Source organism: Lepidochelys kempii, chromosome 13 (genome assembly GCF_965140265.1).
Source record: "Lepidochelys kempii isolate rLepKem1 chromosome 13, rLepKem1.hap2, whole genome shotgun sequence".
NCBI lineage: Eukaryota > Metazoa > Chordata > Testudines > Cheloniidae > Lepidochelys > Lepidochelys kempii.
The window spans coordinates 8,875,453-8,890,226 of NC_133268.1; the positions used below are offsets into that span (position 1 = coordinate 8,875,453).

At 40.2% G+C, this 14,774-nt stretch overlaps 1 protein-coding gene across 4 annotated transcripts in view; it reads right to left on the reverse strand.

The window, feature by feature from the left end:
- The window catches only part of CDH4 (cadherin 4), a 673,109-nt gene that overhangs the window by 240,560 nt on the left and 417,775 nt on the right, over positions 1–14,774 (reverse strand). For 3 of the 4 annotated variants that reach the window (XM_073309187.1, XM_073309190.1, XM_073309189.1), the window contains one exon: positions 4,863–5,086. In XM_073309187.1, coding sequence (XP_073165288.1) covers positions 4,863–5,086 — 224 coding nt within the window. The remainder of the gene's footprint in view (positions 1–4,862; positions 5,087–14,774) is intronic. The other variant, XM_073309188.1, reaches the window with a different exon arrangement.

Genomic DNA, 14,774 nt, shown 5'->3' on the forward strand with positions numbered 1-14,774 from the left:
GAAGGGGAGGTGTGGAAGGCTAGGAAGTAGATGGATACAGAATCATCCATACTCCTTAGGAAGATTTCAGGGTGTGCACATATGAAACTTAGCGTATTCTGAAGACTGACATCTTCTGCTCTATCACGGTTTACAAGCATATAGTTTTCGTCTTTTGCAGTTGGTTAATTGAATATGCATTTGATAGAAAAACACAGTACATGTTCTTAGCAAAGCCAACAATGCATAGCTAATTCCAGATAAGCAAAGCCAGCAAGCTGACTTTATTTTCTTCTAGAATATTATCCTACTCAAGTTTATCTTTTCATAAATGCTGACGTGAGCTATAAGGGACTAATATTAGTTCCATAAACAACAATTTCTTGTTTGCAAACTATACCCACAGGTCCCATTGACACTTTCAATTGCAACAACAGCCAGTCAAATGAGAACAGTGTGAAAAACTTTATCTTAGTATTTACTGTTATGCTAGAATATCGCTCAGTTTTCTCTGGGGTAATTCAGCACTCCAGTGGGAAATATGTGACCTCATTTGCATTTTCTAATTGAATTGCTATCAGGTTTCCTGCAAGACTGAACAAAAAGAAGTTCCTACAGTTACTAACACCACTTGCACTCACCAGAAAAAAGTTTACCTTCAAGCAGTTGCTAAGAGAAAAAAAATTCTTTATGGCTCATAAAATGGGTTTTATACTTACCCCCAGTTTTATCACAATCTAATGAAACTTAGATTCTGTAGTTAAAATCCTTATATTACAGAGGTGAACACGGAAAATGTGTTGGGCCAGCGATGCCTAGGATAAATAGCTGCTACCTCACATTTATGTAGAATTCCTTATTGATCCTTCAAGAATGAGGTTATGTTATCTCCAAGATAATTAGCAAATTTTAAGGGTGTAAAACAAAAGAGAGGAAACAGAGCCATAGTGTAACCGTTGCTCAGCTTTCAAAACATCAGTTTTCACCAAAAGTAACCATGCTGCTGTTACTGAGCTACACGGATAACAACAAAATCTCTGGTTTCAGAGGAGCAGCTGTGTTCGTCTGTATCTGCAAAAAGAACAGGAGGACTTGTGGCACCTTAGAGACTAACCAACGTATTTGAGCACAAGCTTTCCTGAGCTACGGCTCACTTCATCGGATGCATGCCGTGGAAAATACAGTGAACAGCTTGCAGGTAGACTGCTGCAGCAGCACAGAGCCCTTGTGAATTCAATGGCAGCCTCACTGCAGAGCAGCTGTCTACCTGCATGCTGTCCATTGTGAAGGCTTCTCAAATACCATGATGTTTCTGTCTCAGCTCCATCTATGGCCCCTGCCATCACAGTATCTGAGAGCCCCCCAGTCTTTAATGAATGCATCCTGACAACACTATAGAGAGGTAGGGCCATGCGATTATCTCAATTTTAAGATAGGGAGCTGAGGTACTGAGAGACAAAGTGACTTGCCCAAGAGCCCACACCCAGAGAGCGCATGGCAGAGCAGGAATCTGATCCTATGTCTCCTCAGTTCCAGGCTAGTGCACTAACTACTAGATCAACCTTCCTCTCTGTAAAGGTTGCACTGTAGTAACCATTAAGACAAGCTAACTTTTGAATGGTGCCCACTCCAGGTAGGCCAATCATTTCCTTATGGAATTTTAATTCATTGACAATTCTGAACCAAATTTTGTTTCCCTCTTCAATGAATATGCAAGTGGGTGGGGTGTGGATGGGAATGGGAAGGGGCGGAGAAGCAGAGGAATATGACACTTCTCTTTTGCCCAGTATACCTCTGCAAGAATTAGCCACAGTTGGTCTGCAATCCCCAAGGAGCATGAGGAATTACAGGTCAGTGCTAATTAGCCCCAAAGGGAGGTCCGTGTGAGGGATAAACGCGAGCAAACTCTGACCTCAGGGGGCTGGATAAGAGACTTAACACCAGCAATTTTTAAGTATCCAGGAGCTACAGATCACCTACACAAAATCACTCAGATTTACAAAGTAAAATGGATTATTTTGATTGTCTACACCAGTGTTTCTCAAGGCAGCAAGTCGGTCCCTGGTATTAAAGAGGTTGAGAAACACTGGTCTGCACTGCAATACAGATCACACGTAATGGTTTGTTGTTCTCAAGAAACATTATATATATTTATTTGAAGTCTTGCAGGCGAATCAGAAAAGACCCTAAAACAGTTTTTATAAAAGCACTTTTGATTCAGTTGTATTAGACCTTGTAACAATACATTTCAAATCTTTTCCCGTAACAGCCATGAAATGCTGTATATTAGGGTCATGGCCTGAAACTGGATATTGTTGGTTTTTAGCACCACATTGTTATCTTTGAAAATAATCCCATGATGTTGCTCCTTTCTTTGGTAAACAAGTCTTATTTTGCTTGCAGAAAGCATGAGGGTTTAAATAAAATACAAGTCAGATGCCTGAGATGTGGCACAATAAAACTGTCTGTGACCTTGTCATTAGTCTTGTATTCCACAGTTTTTCAGCATCAAACTATACACTAATAAGGCTTTTAGAAAGGAATGATATGAATTTTAAAAAGCTGTTGTTCGTTCTATCTTGAACCACAGTTCAGTTTATTTTAACATTAGAGGAATTTCCAGTCAGATATTTTACTAAAGCAGAAATGTGCATTCTCTGGGCTTTCCCAGAGTGAGAAGAAACTGGAGTACAGAAGCTGCATTACTTTGTTCCCCAATATTTAATCACTGTTAGAGAAAATGGGCTTTCTTTTGCGCAGCTTTGTGATGAATAGATTTTTTTTCTTCAATTCCTAGGCAACTCTGCATTTTTTAAAATCGCTTTTAAGCTCAAACACAAAATGAAATTTTCCAAAACTTTTAGCGAATCAAAAAGTAAAACAAAATTTGTGCAACCTCAAAATGAAATATTTTGGTTTGATTTCAAGAGTTTTATGTATTTTCGTTTGGATTTTCTAAAATAAAATTAGAGGACATTTTTGAAAGAAAAAGTCATTTTGAACCAAAACATTTAAAATGTGTCATTTGGAAAAATGTCAAAATGAAACAGTTTGATTTCTTAGGATTATTTTTTTTTCAACTGAAACAATTCAGTGAAAACAGCACAAATTTGCGGAACATTGAGGTGTATCTGCATTTTTCTCTGAAAAAGTTTGCCCAGCTGGATTCTTTTGTTACTAAGTGGCAGATACAGCTGATATAACATACAGGGCGTAGTTATGTCTTGTACAAGACAGAGCAATGCTACGGAAGACCTAGGAGGTGGTATATGTACATGGCTCAAAACCTTGTGAAAGTTCTGGGGTGAAAACATTGGGTGGCTACAGAAAACAACTCCATCTAAGTGCTTTCCACCATGTTTCCCAGCAGGTGAAAAAACTGTCCCAGAAAGGATGGGAAGGAAGCAGGACCGTGACCGCCCAGAGAGGACTAGGTGTACTTGGGGAGTCAGAAGCACCGTCATAAAGCACGAAGAAGGATTGTCGCCTCTCTGAGCTGCCCCTGTGGTGGGGTGGCTCTGTACCATTGTCATCTACGCTACAAGCTAGGGTTGTGAGTCCCTTGCTCATGTACACTTACTCGCACTAGCTCTCACTGAGTTAGCGCAGGCATAAATAGCAGTGTCACTGCAGTAGGGCTGGTAATGGCAGTGGAGGCCATGCATGGAACTGGTAGTTTTCAATACGGCTCAGCCATGCCTCTGCGCCTGCGGCTACCCTGCTCTTTATACTCACACTAGCCAGGGGAATCACCCTCACTCATAGTGTAGAAGTAGCCTAAATTGCATGACGTAGTCCTCAGGCTGCAGGGCAGGGACTGTTCTTTCTTTTTTAGTCACCATGCACATCTATGATGTTAAATATATAATAATGAATACACCTGAGATGCGATGTCTCATGAAATTTCCCTTAAGTATGTATTGGTGGCTTTTCTAAGGCTTTGGAATTGGCCTGGGTTATTTAACTCCAGGGAGGAGGGATGTTGATGCTCAGCAGACTGAATGCCTGTCACAACGGTGCCATGTTGTGCCTGGTTGCCCTTTTGGCCACTGAGGGCACTAGACAGTGTTGCTAATGAGCAGAAACAATGCTCCAGCCCTTGTTGTCTTGGAAGAAAACAAGCTAAAATCTCCTCTCTTGATCCTCACTGTGGAGACAGACAGACAGATTGCTCGTTGCAAGAAACTTATTATTATAAAATCACTGCAGAAAACTTCCTGGGTCAAATTCCCCTCTCAGCTGCACCAGTGGAAACAGAGTGGTGTTAGTCCAGATTTACATTACTGCTACAGAGCAAATTGTGACCCTGGGTGTTTTGAGAAAAGGTTGCAATTAAATTCTGGAAGGCAGTCGGGCACGGGGTCTTATTGCTATTCATTCATTCGAAGGCCGTATTTCGAGTGGAGGGACAATATTAACTGTAAACAGCAAAGAAATTCTAGTAGGAAAAATTCTATAGACTAAAAAGCTTCACGATATAGATCAGAACCAGCTGATCACTTAAGACTATAAAAGTATGAACTGAGGAGTTTATTCTCCTCTCTAGTAACACTAAGTGAAAGCACATGTGTCAGCAGGAGAATATACTGCTAAAGAATTGCTCACAAGATGTTGGCCATAGCTTGTGGCACTTCCTATTTGAAAACCCGCCCTTTAAATACAGTTGTACAATACATGAAGTTCACATTCATATTATGTGCAACTTCTTTAAGAAATAGTAAACGTAATGGGAAATAGGTCTAGGTATACTTAATCCTGCCTCAATACATGGAGATGGCCTAGGTGACCTCTTGAGGTCCCTTCCAGTTCTACGTTTCTATGATTCTATGAAACACCACAAGAGGCAATTTTAATCAAGGAAAGACAGCCTTAAAGGTCTTTACCTTGTGTCCATTGTGCTGTGATTTCTCCCCAACCAGTAATCTGACCATTGTTTCCCATCTCTCTAGGGTCTGGTGGTCCCACGCAGTTACCATAAACATTGTCTGTTTCAAGGGGATTTGCACCTGGTGGGCAGCATATATGGTCCCATCTGTCCTCACTTTGAAGTCCAAGTTGTTGGTTTCGTACCGAATTCCGTTCTTCCCGGGACAGGCACTAAATTTCACTAGAATAGGAGGCAAGAGACAAAGAACATGCACATCAGATAAAAAAAAAGCCATTGAACACAAGTTTCAGACATTTAATTTTCAGACGTATGCTGTCTCTCTCTCTCTCTCTCTAATAACCATCAAGGAAATGATTTAACCGTTTCTTTGCCCTTTCAGGAATGCTCTTGTGCTTTATCTCTATCCCCAGGGAAGAAGCTGTGGGCCATTTTTAAAGTATTTGATACAGTTTCATTCGATCTAAAACACAGCTGTTCCCCATTTCTACAAGTGGATTTCTCCCTTGTCACTGTTATCTTTTAAATTCAACTAGAGTCTATTACCCCACTGTGGGTATTCTTTAGACAAAATGTATTTTTTCTGCCCAACCCTTCAACAATTTACCTATGAGACAGATATGTATAGATGCTTAACTAAAATTTAAACACCTGTAACAATTCCATTATCAGAATAATAAAAAATATTTTTTACACAAAGAAAAATTTTAAATATATCCCTCTGCTGGAGTCGGATACACAGAGAGAACTGTAATCTCTCGCTGATCTGACTGTTTGGCATACTACAGTCAAGTGAAAGAGTTGGAACTCTGAAACAACCTACAAACTGCAATGTACAGTCTGTCTGTCTGTCTCTCTCTCTATATATATATAATCAGATCAAAGTTCTCTTACTTATAAATCTTTGTGTATTTTTAAGTAGAATTAATTTAAAGATGTGATTGAGAAGCACTTTTATGCATGCCAAGCTGAATATCACAAACGTTAGGTTAAAAACAAAACAAATCACCCCATATTAATTAAGCAACACAATCGACTGATTAGATAAGATTTGAACCGGCAAAGCACAATATTTTTGACTGCTCCAACAAGCCACCAGAAAAAAAACATACACCCTATCAAAAGAAACACATTACAGCAGCGAAAACATTTCCAGTGATTGCGAATGGATATACAGCTATCTGTCTTAGGTACTTATATGGCTCCCATCACTGTTGTATGCAAGCACCTCACAGTCTTTTATGTATCTATCCTCTTAATACCTCCCAAGAGGTAGGACAGTGCTATTATAACCCCTTTTTACACAGGGAATAGAGACAGAGAGACACTTACGATATGTCTTCATAGCAAAGAAAAACCAATGCTCCTGGGACTCATTGTTGCGTAGACTTCCGGGCTCAGGCTGGAGCCTGGTCTCTAGATCCCTTGTGGGAGGGTCTTGCTGAGTCAGCTGGCATGGGCCAGCTGCAGCTTTTTCTTTACTGTGTAGACATACCCTTAGGGTTTTGTCTAGGCAGGGACGCTCAGGAAAATTAATCCAAATTAACTAAAAGGTATGAATTTAAGTGGATTAGCTCAGCGGCATTAAACCCCTGTGTGGATACTCTCATTCAGAATTAAATTGGCTTTAATTCACGATAGCTTAATTCATTTTGGAAGTGAATTAAACTAAACCAAATTGAGGACTCTTTAATTCTGAACAAGAGCATTCAAACATGGGCTTTAACTAATCCACTTTAAATTCAGACTTTTGTTAATTCAGATTAATTTTCCTGAGTGTCCCTGTGTAGACAAGCCCTAAGTGATTTGCCCAAGGTCACACACAAAGTGATGGAGCAATGAACTGAATCCAGGTCTCCTGAGTCTTAGACTAGCACCCTAACCACTGGACCATCCTTCTGCTGCATTATGCACAGTGCATCTCTAAATGAGTTTAGTATCGAGATCATTTCATAACTGTGCTGCTTACAAAGGCTTTCCAGATTATATATTTATTTAAACCATTTTAGTATATTTTTAAATCTATATGCTGTTGGAACTGTCAGCTAATGCTGCCATAAATTATGAGGCACCAAGAGCAAGTGTCACATTTTGCTGACAAAAACACTGGAAAAAGTTACCTAGTATTTAAAAAAATGTGGGTATCAAAGCAATTATAGTGGGAGGATTTTTTTAAAGCAATTTCACTGTCACCTTTTGCATGATTTAATTACTGTTTATTCCAAAACCCAGAGGGAAAAAGCTCTTCACTGTTTTGTTTTATAAAGTGTGTTATTCTGTGACTTCACATTTCATTGTTGCTTGGTTTGCAGTACATAACTTTTATGCCGGTCTCATCTGGAATATTTCAATTCAAACCTCTCCCCAGTTATCTGTGCCTCCCTCCCCCGTGACACTAAATATTTTTTCACATAATAGGAACGGCCACCTTCTGCATTGCTAGAAGTTCAAACAAAAATAATTACTTGGTTTGTCTAAGAAATAGAGTATCGCATTATTATAATCTTTATTTTGGTTATTATGGGTACGTAACTTCGAACAGCTCTCTACAGAGGTTTGGAAAGGGAGGCACAATCCCTGCCTTTAAGAGTTCACAGTCTGCATCAAACGGACACTGAAGGACACTGACACAGGAACCAAATACAGGGATTTTCTGCGGCCCCAGCTCTGTGAAGTTTTTGGTCGTCTCAGGTCCAGCCACGGATGTCATAGAAAATAGAGGATGTGCAGTAGCTTGAAGCTCAGTTCTTACTAAGGCAAAACTTCTGTTGAGACAAACAGGAGTTTTGCTGGGGTAAGGGATGAGGAACGACTACAGAATTAGGCTTTACGTGATGTCAACAAATTTGGAGGTTGTCTCCAGCCGCAAAGTTCTGATGTGGAACTGAACCACAATGTTCTCAACGTCTGTGGCTCTTTGGAGTGAGAGTTCTAATTCAGGCCCATTACTTCTTGTTAAAATCCTGGGATCACTTTGAGTTACGGCATAGACAGGTTTCAGAGTAGCAGCCGTGTTAGTCTGTATCCGCAAAAAGAAAAGGAGCATCCAGTGAAGTGAACTGTAGCTCAAGAAAGCTTATGCTCAGATAAATTTGTTAGTCTATAAGGTGCCACAAGTCCTTCTTTTTTTTTTTGCATAGACATATAGAGACTGAGCCAAACCCACTGAAATCAAGAAGAGTCTGTCCACCAGCTTTAGACTAGGCCCATAATGAGGAATACACTAAAGTCTGAATAAGTATGAACATGTAAGGTTTGTATGGCATCGCTCACAACCCCAGCTATGTTATTACCAGAAAACCATTAAGTATTTAGCATTTTAGGGGGAGATTTCAATGCCACTATGGGATTTGGAGACTGACTTTCAATGGGACTCTTGGTCCTAAATCCATTAGGAGCTTTTGACAATCTTCCCCCAACTCTCAGCCATGGTAAATATGTAAGAACACACTCAGGGCTTGTCTATATATTTAGTTTGCAACACACTGGGGTGTGATTGTACCCCTCACTAAGTGCCTGTGCAGACCCTGTGGACATGCACTAACATTCCTTAGTGCACTTTAATCTACTCCTGTTTCAAAGCACTACTAGTGCACAGCTGGGTCCACATGGGCAGTTAGTGAGTGGCAGGCTCGTATGGGGTAGATTTGCACCCCAATTTGCTGCAGACTAAGGCTATGTCCACACTAGAGAGTTTACAGCAGCACAGCTGAAGCGATGCAGCTTCGCTGCTGTAAGATCTCTCATGTAGCTGCTCTACGCTGATGGGAGAGAGCTCTCCCATCAACATTATTAAACCATCCCAACGAGCGGCAGTAGCTATGTTGGCGGAAGAAGCTCTCCCACCGACACAGCGCTGAGCACGCTACCGTTTATGCCGGCGGAACTTAAGTTGCTCACGGGGGTGTTTTTTCACCCCCCTGAGTGACATAAGTTTTGCTGACATAAGCAGTAGTGTAGACATGGCCTAAATGTTTGTGTAGGCAAGCCCTGAGTGTACTATAGCTGTTTGGTTGCCATTTATTTATTTTGATACTGCTCCCACCCAGCACTCTATGTACTGTACAAACAAAATCTGGGAGCATTATTAGCCCCTGATTTATGTAATGGAACTGTAAACTCTAAAACCCAAACAGGCACAGTGATAAAACTGATATATAAGAAAAAAAGAAAGAAAGAAAGAAAGAAAGAAAGAAAGAAAGAAAGAAAGAAAGAAAGAAAGAAAGAAAGAAAGAAAGAAAGAAAGAAAGAATTAAGCAAGCTATAGTGGTTGCCTTTTATAATCAATTCAACACTTAGTTTGATTTCATTTAAATTAAAAAAAACCACAATGTACAATGTGAAAAATCCCTTCCTATATGTACATATTGATTCAATATTCAAAATACTTAAACATCTGTTTAAGACACTGTTCCAATATGCTGCTCTAGTGTCATATGTCACTGTGCCGACTTTTATGCTCCATTATCTGAAAATGGCTACCTCTTAGACAAAGTCCCTCTGTGATTCACTAATTGCTTCCATTAGTTTAAAACAAACTCGACTAGACAGAGAGAATCCTGAGAGAAATTAAGACTAATTTTTTAAACAAGCAACCTCTCTGCTCCACTTTGTTCCTCTCAGATACAACAGGTAGACAAATACACAGAGATTTATTAAAAACAGGGAAGTCCTCCCCAACTGAGATCTTAGATGGGCAAAAAGACAGCAGACTTCAAGGAGAGTATGTGGACCACAGCCCAGCAAGGCAGCCTCAGTAATAACTAAGTATATTAGGCCAAGTTCATCCTTAGTATCAGTTTATTAGCTTCAAAGGAGAGACACTAGGGTGCAGTTAGCTTATTGTGAGGACTATATTGTGAATCCTTCACTCAGGCTGGTGAGCAGTTACTGACTCTATTGCGCCTATGGGGGTACCTGTTTACCAATGTCAGGGGGTCACCATCTGGCCTATTTGGGTCTCTCTTATGACTACTTACATATGCCCTAAAGGGCTGATCTAGGGTTGATCTGAGAGATGCCAAGAACACTGACTTCAATGAGGGGGTAAGCTGCTCAGCTCCTTTCAGGATCAGGCCCTGAGTGACTCAGTACACGAACGCTTTTGGTAGCCCTTTCATGGCTCACCTATGCATCCTGACCTCTGATACATACCAATGTATTTATGCCCTAAATCTGATGACACATGATGATTGTTGTGACAATCTACACTATTATGGTCACCACTTTTACAAAATTATGATAAATCTTGTCAAGGCTTAAATTCTCAATGATTTTTTCCCAGAGGCTCCCCTTCCTCCCCTCAATTCGGAGCTCCAGGCTTTAGCCCCATGGGGGGAAGGGGAGGTGCCAGGGCTCAGGACTTCAGCTCCTGCGGTGCGGGCCAGAGGGGATGAAGCCCCAAAGGCAGGCGCCTCCCACAGGTTTGAAAATATTTCCTGGAGGTCCACTCTGGTGGACTCTGGCTGAATTTAAACCCTGAATCTTGTGCAAAGTATGCCTTGTGAGGTATCACTGGAAAAGTTATAATCTGTTGAGCATCACTATCCTGCTAAAATGTGTGTATCATCTTTGTATTTGAAGTTATGAAATTTTGCTCTATGTTTGTTACCGAAACATCTTGTGAGTCTGAGTAATGCACATAGACCAGCCCCTGAGAGGTAACAAACAGTGAACAAAAACCGCACATGTCAAGCCTCACATAGACAAAAGGTGTTGGCAAAAGATTTGCAATTCACCTGAGAGAGATGCTACAAATCTCACATATGCCACAGACTGAGTGTCTGCACCCCAGCGAGGGGATATTCCTAAATGCCAGGAGGAGAATATGAATAAGTGACAGTGACATCACCACTTCACCTCTCCCCCCTCACCTATACTGAAGGCAACAAGATCGTTTGGAAGACAAAAACATTTGAATTGGGGGGAGCGGTCCAAACTGGAAAAGCTTTCCAGTTAGCACAGACTGCTGTAGGCTTTTAGGTAAGAGAAGCCTTGTTGCTTCAAATTTTACTTAACCTGATAAAGTTTAGGAAATAGCTTGCAGTTTTTTATCTTTTATTTCCTTTTGTAATCAGTTCTGAATGTCTATGCTTATACCACTTATAATTGCTTAAAATCTATATTTCTGTAGTTAATAAACTTATTTTAATGTTTTATCTAAGCCAGTGTGCTTTTGATTGAAGTTTGGGGAATCTACTCAGGTTACAAAGGCGAGTGCATATTTGTACCCTTTGATGGTATGACGAACTAATTAACGAGCTTATTCTAATCAAGGGGGTCTTGAGCAGTGTAAGAAGCACATTTCTGGGGTGCAAGGCTGGGGTTGGGGGAATTTGCAGGTGTCTCCCTGTATACAGTTTGAGAGTGGCTGAGAGAGCCTGCATATAACTTCGGGTGTGCCTTCACATACGAATGGCTGTGTGAGAGCAAAACCTGAGGGGGCTGCTTGCCACTAGCAGAGCAGTGAGAGGGGTACTCTGAGCAAGATAGTTAAGGGGCACAGCAATTCCACAGTCCAGATAGTACCTTGGGGCATGTTACAATTGTACATTACAAAAACTGCTTCAGTAAATTATGGAAAGCACAAACAACATTGCTGGGAAAAAATCCTCTATTGGATTGTTTTATCCGCTATTTAGATCACAATTGCTGGCTAATCTTCACTGTGGACTCTCAGGTACTCTTCAAAGGGGTATAGAGGATTCAGCCTGACAAGTCAAACTTTAATGAGAGTTGTACAACTAAATCCAGGTAGAGGCACTTTGAAAATTTATCTCACAACAATTAAATCCAAATGTCTTTAATGGAGAAGCCCATCACACAGACTCATTAAGATTGAAAGTAAGGTATTAATGTTTTATGGTTGCTGAGGAGATGAACTTGCATGAGGGATGGATAAGAATGTCTCAGAGTTTTTGCGTGGTTTCAGGGACTTTAACAATGCATTTTGCATATTTTGTGCCACAAGGACTCCTTGTTTTTATACATGCATACATACATACATACATACATATATATATATATATTACAATTTTACAAATTACACTCCATTAAAGTTAAGCACTGGTTTGATTGCTTTCCTGAATCAGGACATCTGTATATACTGAATGAAATAATATTATATTTCAAATAAAAAATACAGCATGCACCTTATCACATGCACTTTACATGATACTCCTGTGGAACACTGCCTCATTCAGGGTGCACTTTAGGAGACAGGCAGTGAATGCTACAATGCACTGCTCCATTCAAAGTTCACGTTACTCACAAATGAATGCAGCAGCGTTCCACAGAATCCAGACAGTTCCCTAGGATTTACATAGCTTGTGGGTGGATATCATTTTTCTGCAGGACAGCAACCTTCAGCCACCAATAAAATGCTGTGGGGGAATCTCCGGGAGTAGATTCTTTTGGATATTTCCTCCCCATGCCTTACAGCAGAAGGAGAAGATCTCGTTTGTAGGAAGTTTCAGGGAGCCAGGGGAAAATGTTTCACACGGTCATCGGTGGCTGAAAGCTGGAGACTACAATGGAAATGCTTAAGTGTCCTTCACCGTAGGCGCTCCAGTCACACTGTAGCACAAGTCACACTAAAATGCAAATATGCTTCCATGTGGTATAGCAGAATTGCCAGCACTCTCCTCTGAAACCTTATTATCATTACACACACCCACACTCCTCGCTGCACAAAGAGCATGCTTTTACGGAATTTCTACAGCATTTATCTTGGGGGAAAAAAGCACATTACTCTATAGTAATAAATGTGACGCCAATCCATTTTTTTAAATTCCTCCCTCCCCATTTTGCTTTAATTGATACAGAATTAAACTTTAAAATTTACATGATGCCCAATAATGTTGATCTTTTTTCTGTAAATAGCTCTACATTTATGTCATTTGCAGTTGATGCAAATCTTGTATTAAAAAAAACAAACAAAAAACCACTGGCTATGTTTACCAAGCTCCGATCTCTGTCGACTTGAATCTATCTTTCTTTGACCAGTTTGAAGTCTAAGGAACACTGCATGAATTTAACATTCAAATGCAGTGGCATCAGTAATTAGGATTTCGGATAAACAGCAGAACCCCACATCTATCATTTTTACAGGATGGAAATTTTTTTTAATATACTGTGGATAAATGTTCAGTGATGCTTATCGAAAGCTTATGCTGAAAACACCATCAAATGCTGGATGAAAAGAAAACCAGTAAGGCATCCTCATTAGCAGGCTTTTAGGTTTAACCCTTTACCCTCATCATTTTTAATTGCTTGCTCTATGAAAGGAGGCAGTATGACAAATCTGATATGGCAAAATAGGTACTGAATGCCAGGCAGAGAAGTTGCAGCAGTCTGCAGCAGACTTCCTGGCATCTAAGGAAGAAAAAAGCTGTATCTTTCTTCAAACAGGAAATGGTGTAAAAATGCAACAAGTTTATGAATTGTCCTTTTATTATTATTTAGCTTGTTAGGCTAACAGGACAGGCTCAAATGATCACATACTGAACATGAAAGATTTTCTGTCTACACATTGAACTTGTTGCTCACCAAAATGCCTCAGAATTAGTTTTATGGGGGAAGGTCTGCTTGCATTTAATTTGGCCATGGACACTATTCATCAAAAAATTAGCTTTAAGACTTATCCTTCTGAGTTCAGAACAGGATAAATTTTTTCTCATTTAATCCTATTTAATTAACAACAGCCACTTTTTGATAAGCCACACAGTGCCACATGTCCAGGAATAACTCTGCTCCTTTGCCAAGAGTTGGATCATGGCATGACAGCATCCTGCAGTTCAGGGCATTGTCCCCCAGGGAGCACTATTTTCCACCATACTGCCCCATAAAGGCAACCATATTATCAGTGTAAACAGTTCCGTTGGTTTTAGCCAAAAGGCTGAAAAATGATAATGTAAAGCAGTCTCCTTTCTCCTGGACTTGAAAGAGTCATCTTACAAATTCTCTTACCTCCACTAATATGCAAAAGTACACTCTGCATTAGGAATCAAACTTGGATCCATTAACTGCCCCCCAAACACCCCACTTTCCCTAACAGTGACAATGGAACAGTCCATTAACCATTTAATTGTATTTGCCCCCTTTTCTTTTCAGAAGACAGGGCTTAGAAGCCAGAAGATATAATTGGCAAGTTCACCTCTGTACAAACGGTGCCTTTATCTAACACTACATAGATGGCAATCTGCATGGAACTTGTAGGGAGGAGCACAGTTTCAAGGAGGGAAAAATTTGGAGTCCAGCAAACCAGACTGTTTGCACAAGGCTTGAATGCTAGCTGACGTTGCAGCACCTCTGTAATGAAGTTCTTTTAATAGAAGCCAGTTTAGTTTTACAGGCATGGAGTGCTCTCACATTATTACCCAGTACAAGGTGCATCAGACACTTTATAGTGTAAAGATGTCTCTTTTCATAGTCATTCTTTGTGAGCTTTTTAGCAAATCACTTGCCCTCTTGCTACAATGCGGCCCTATGCTACAATGCATCTGCATTCAAATCTCCTGTTGACTTCAGTGAATCTTTGCACAAGGAAAGATGGCAGAACTGAGTCTTTAGGATATACATTAACAGCCTTTGTTTTTCATATTACAATGTCATCACATAAGCCATTTGGAGGAGACGAAACTAAGAACACTAAGACTCCGTAATCAGAAAAGAGGTCACCATACATAACAATTTTAATCTCACCTTATAGGTATTGGTGGGCAATTTATTGCCCCAGACAGCATTAATCTTCTGAAAAAAGGTGTGAGACCATTCAGTGAAACAGGCAATCTAGATAGCAAATATTCTTAAGTATTTTGTAAGTAAGTACGTTGTATTTATGGGTGGTGTTCTTACAATCTAGCAATGTTCATTGATCAGTAATGTTAAAAAATGTGGAGTATGTCTCACT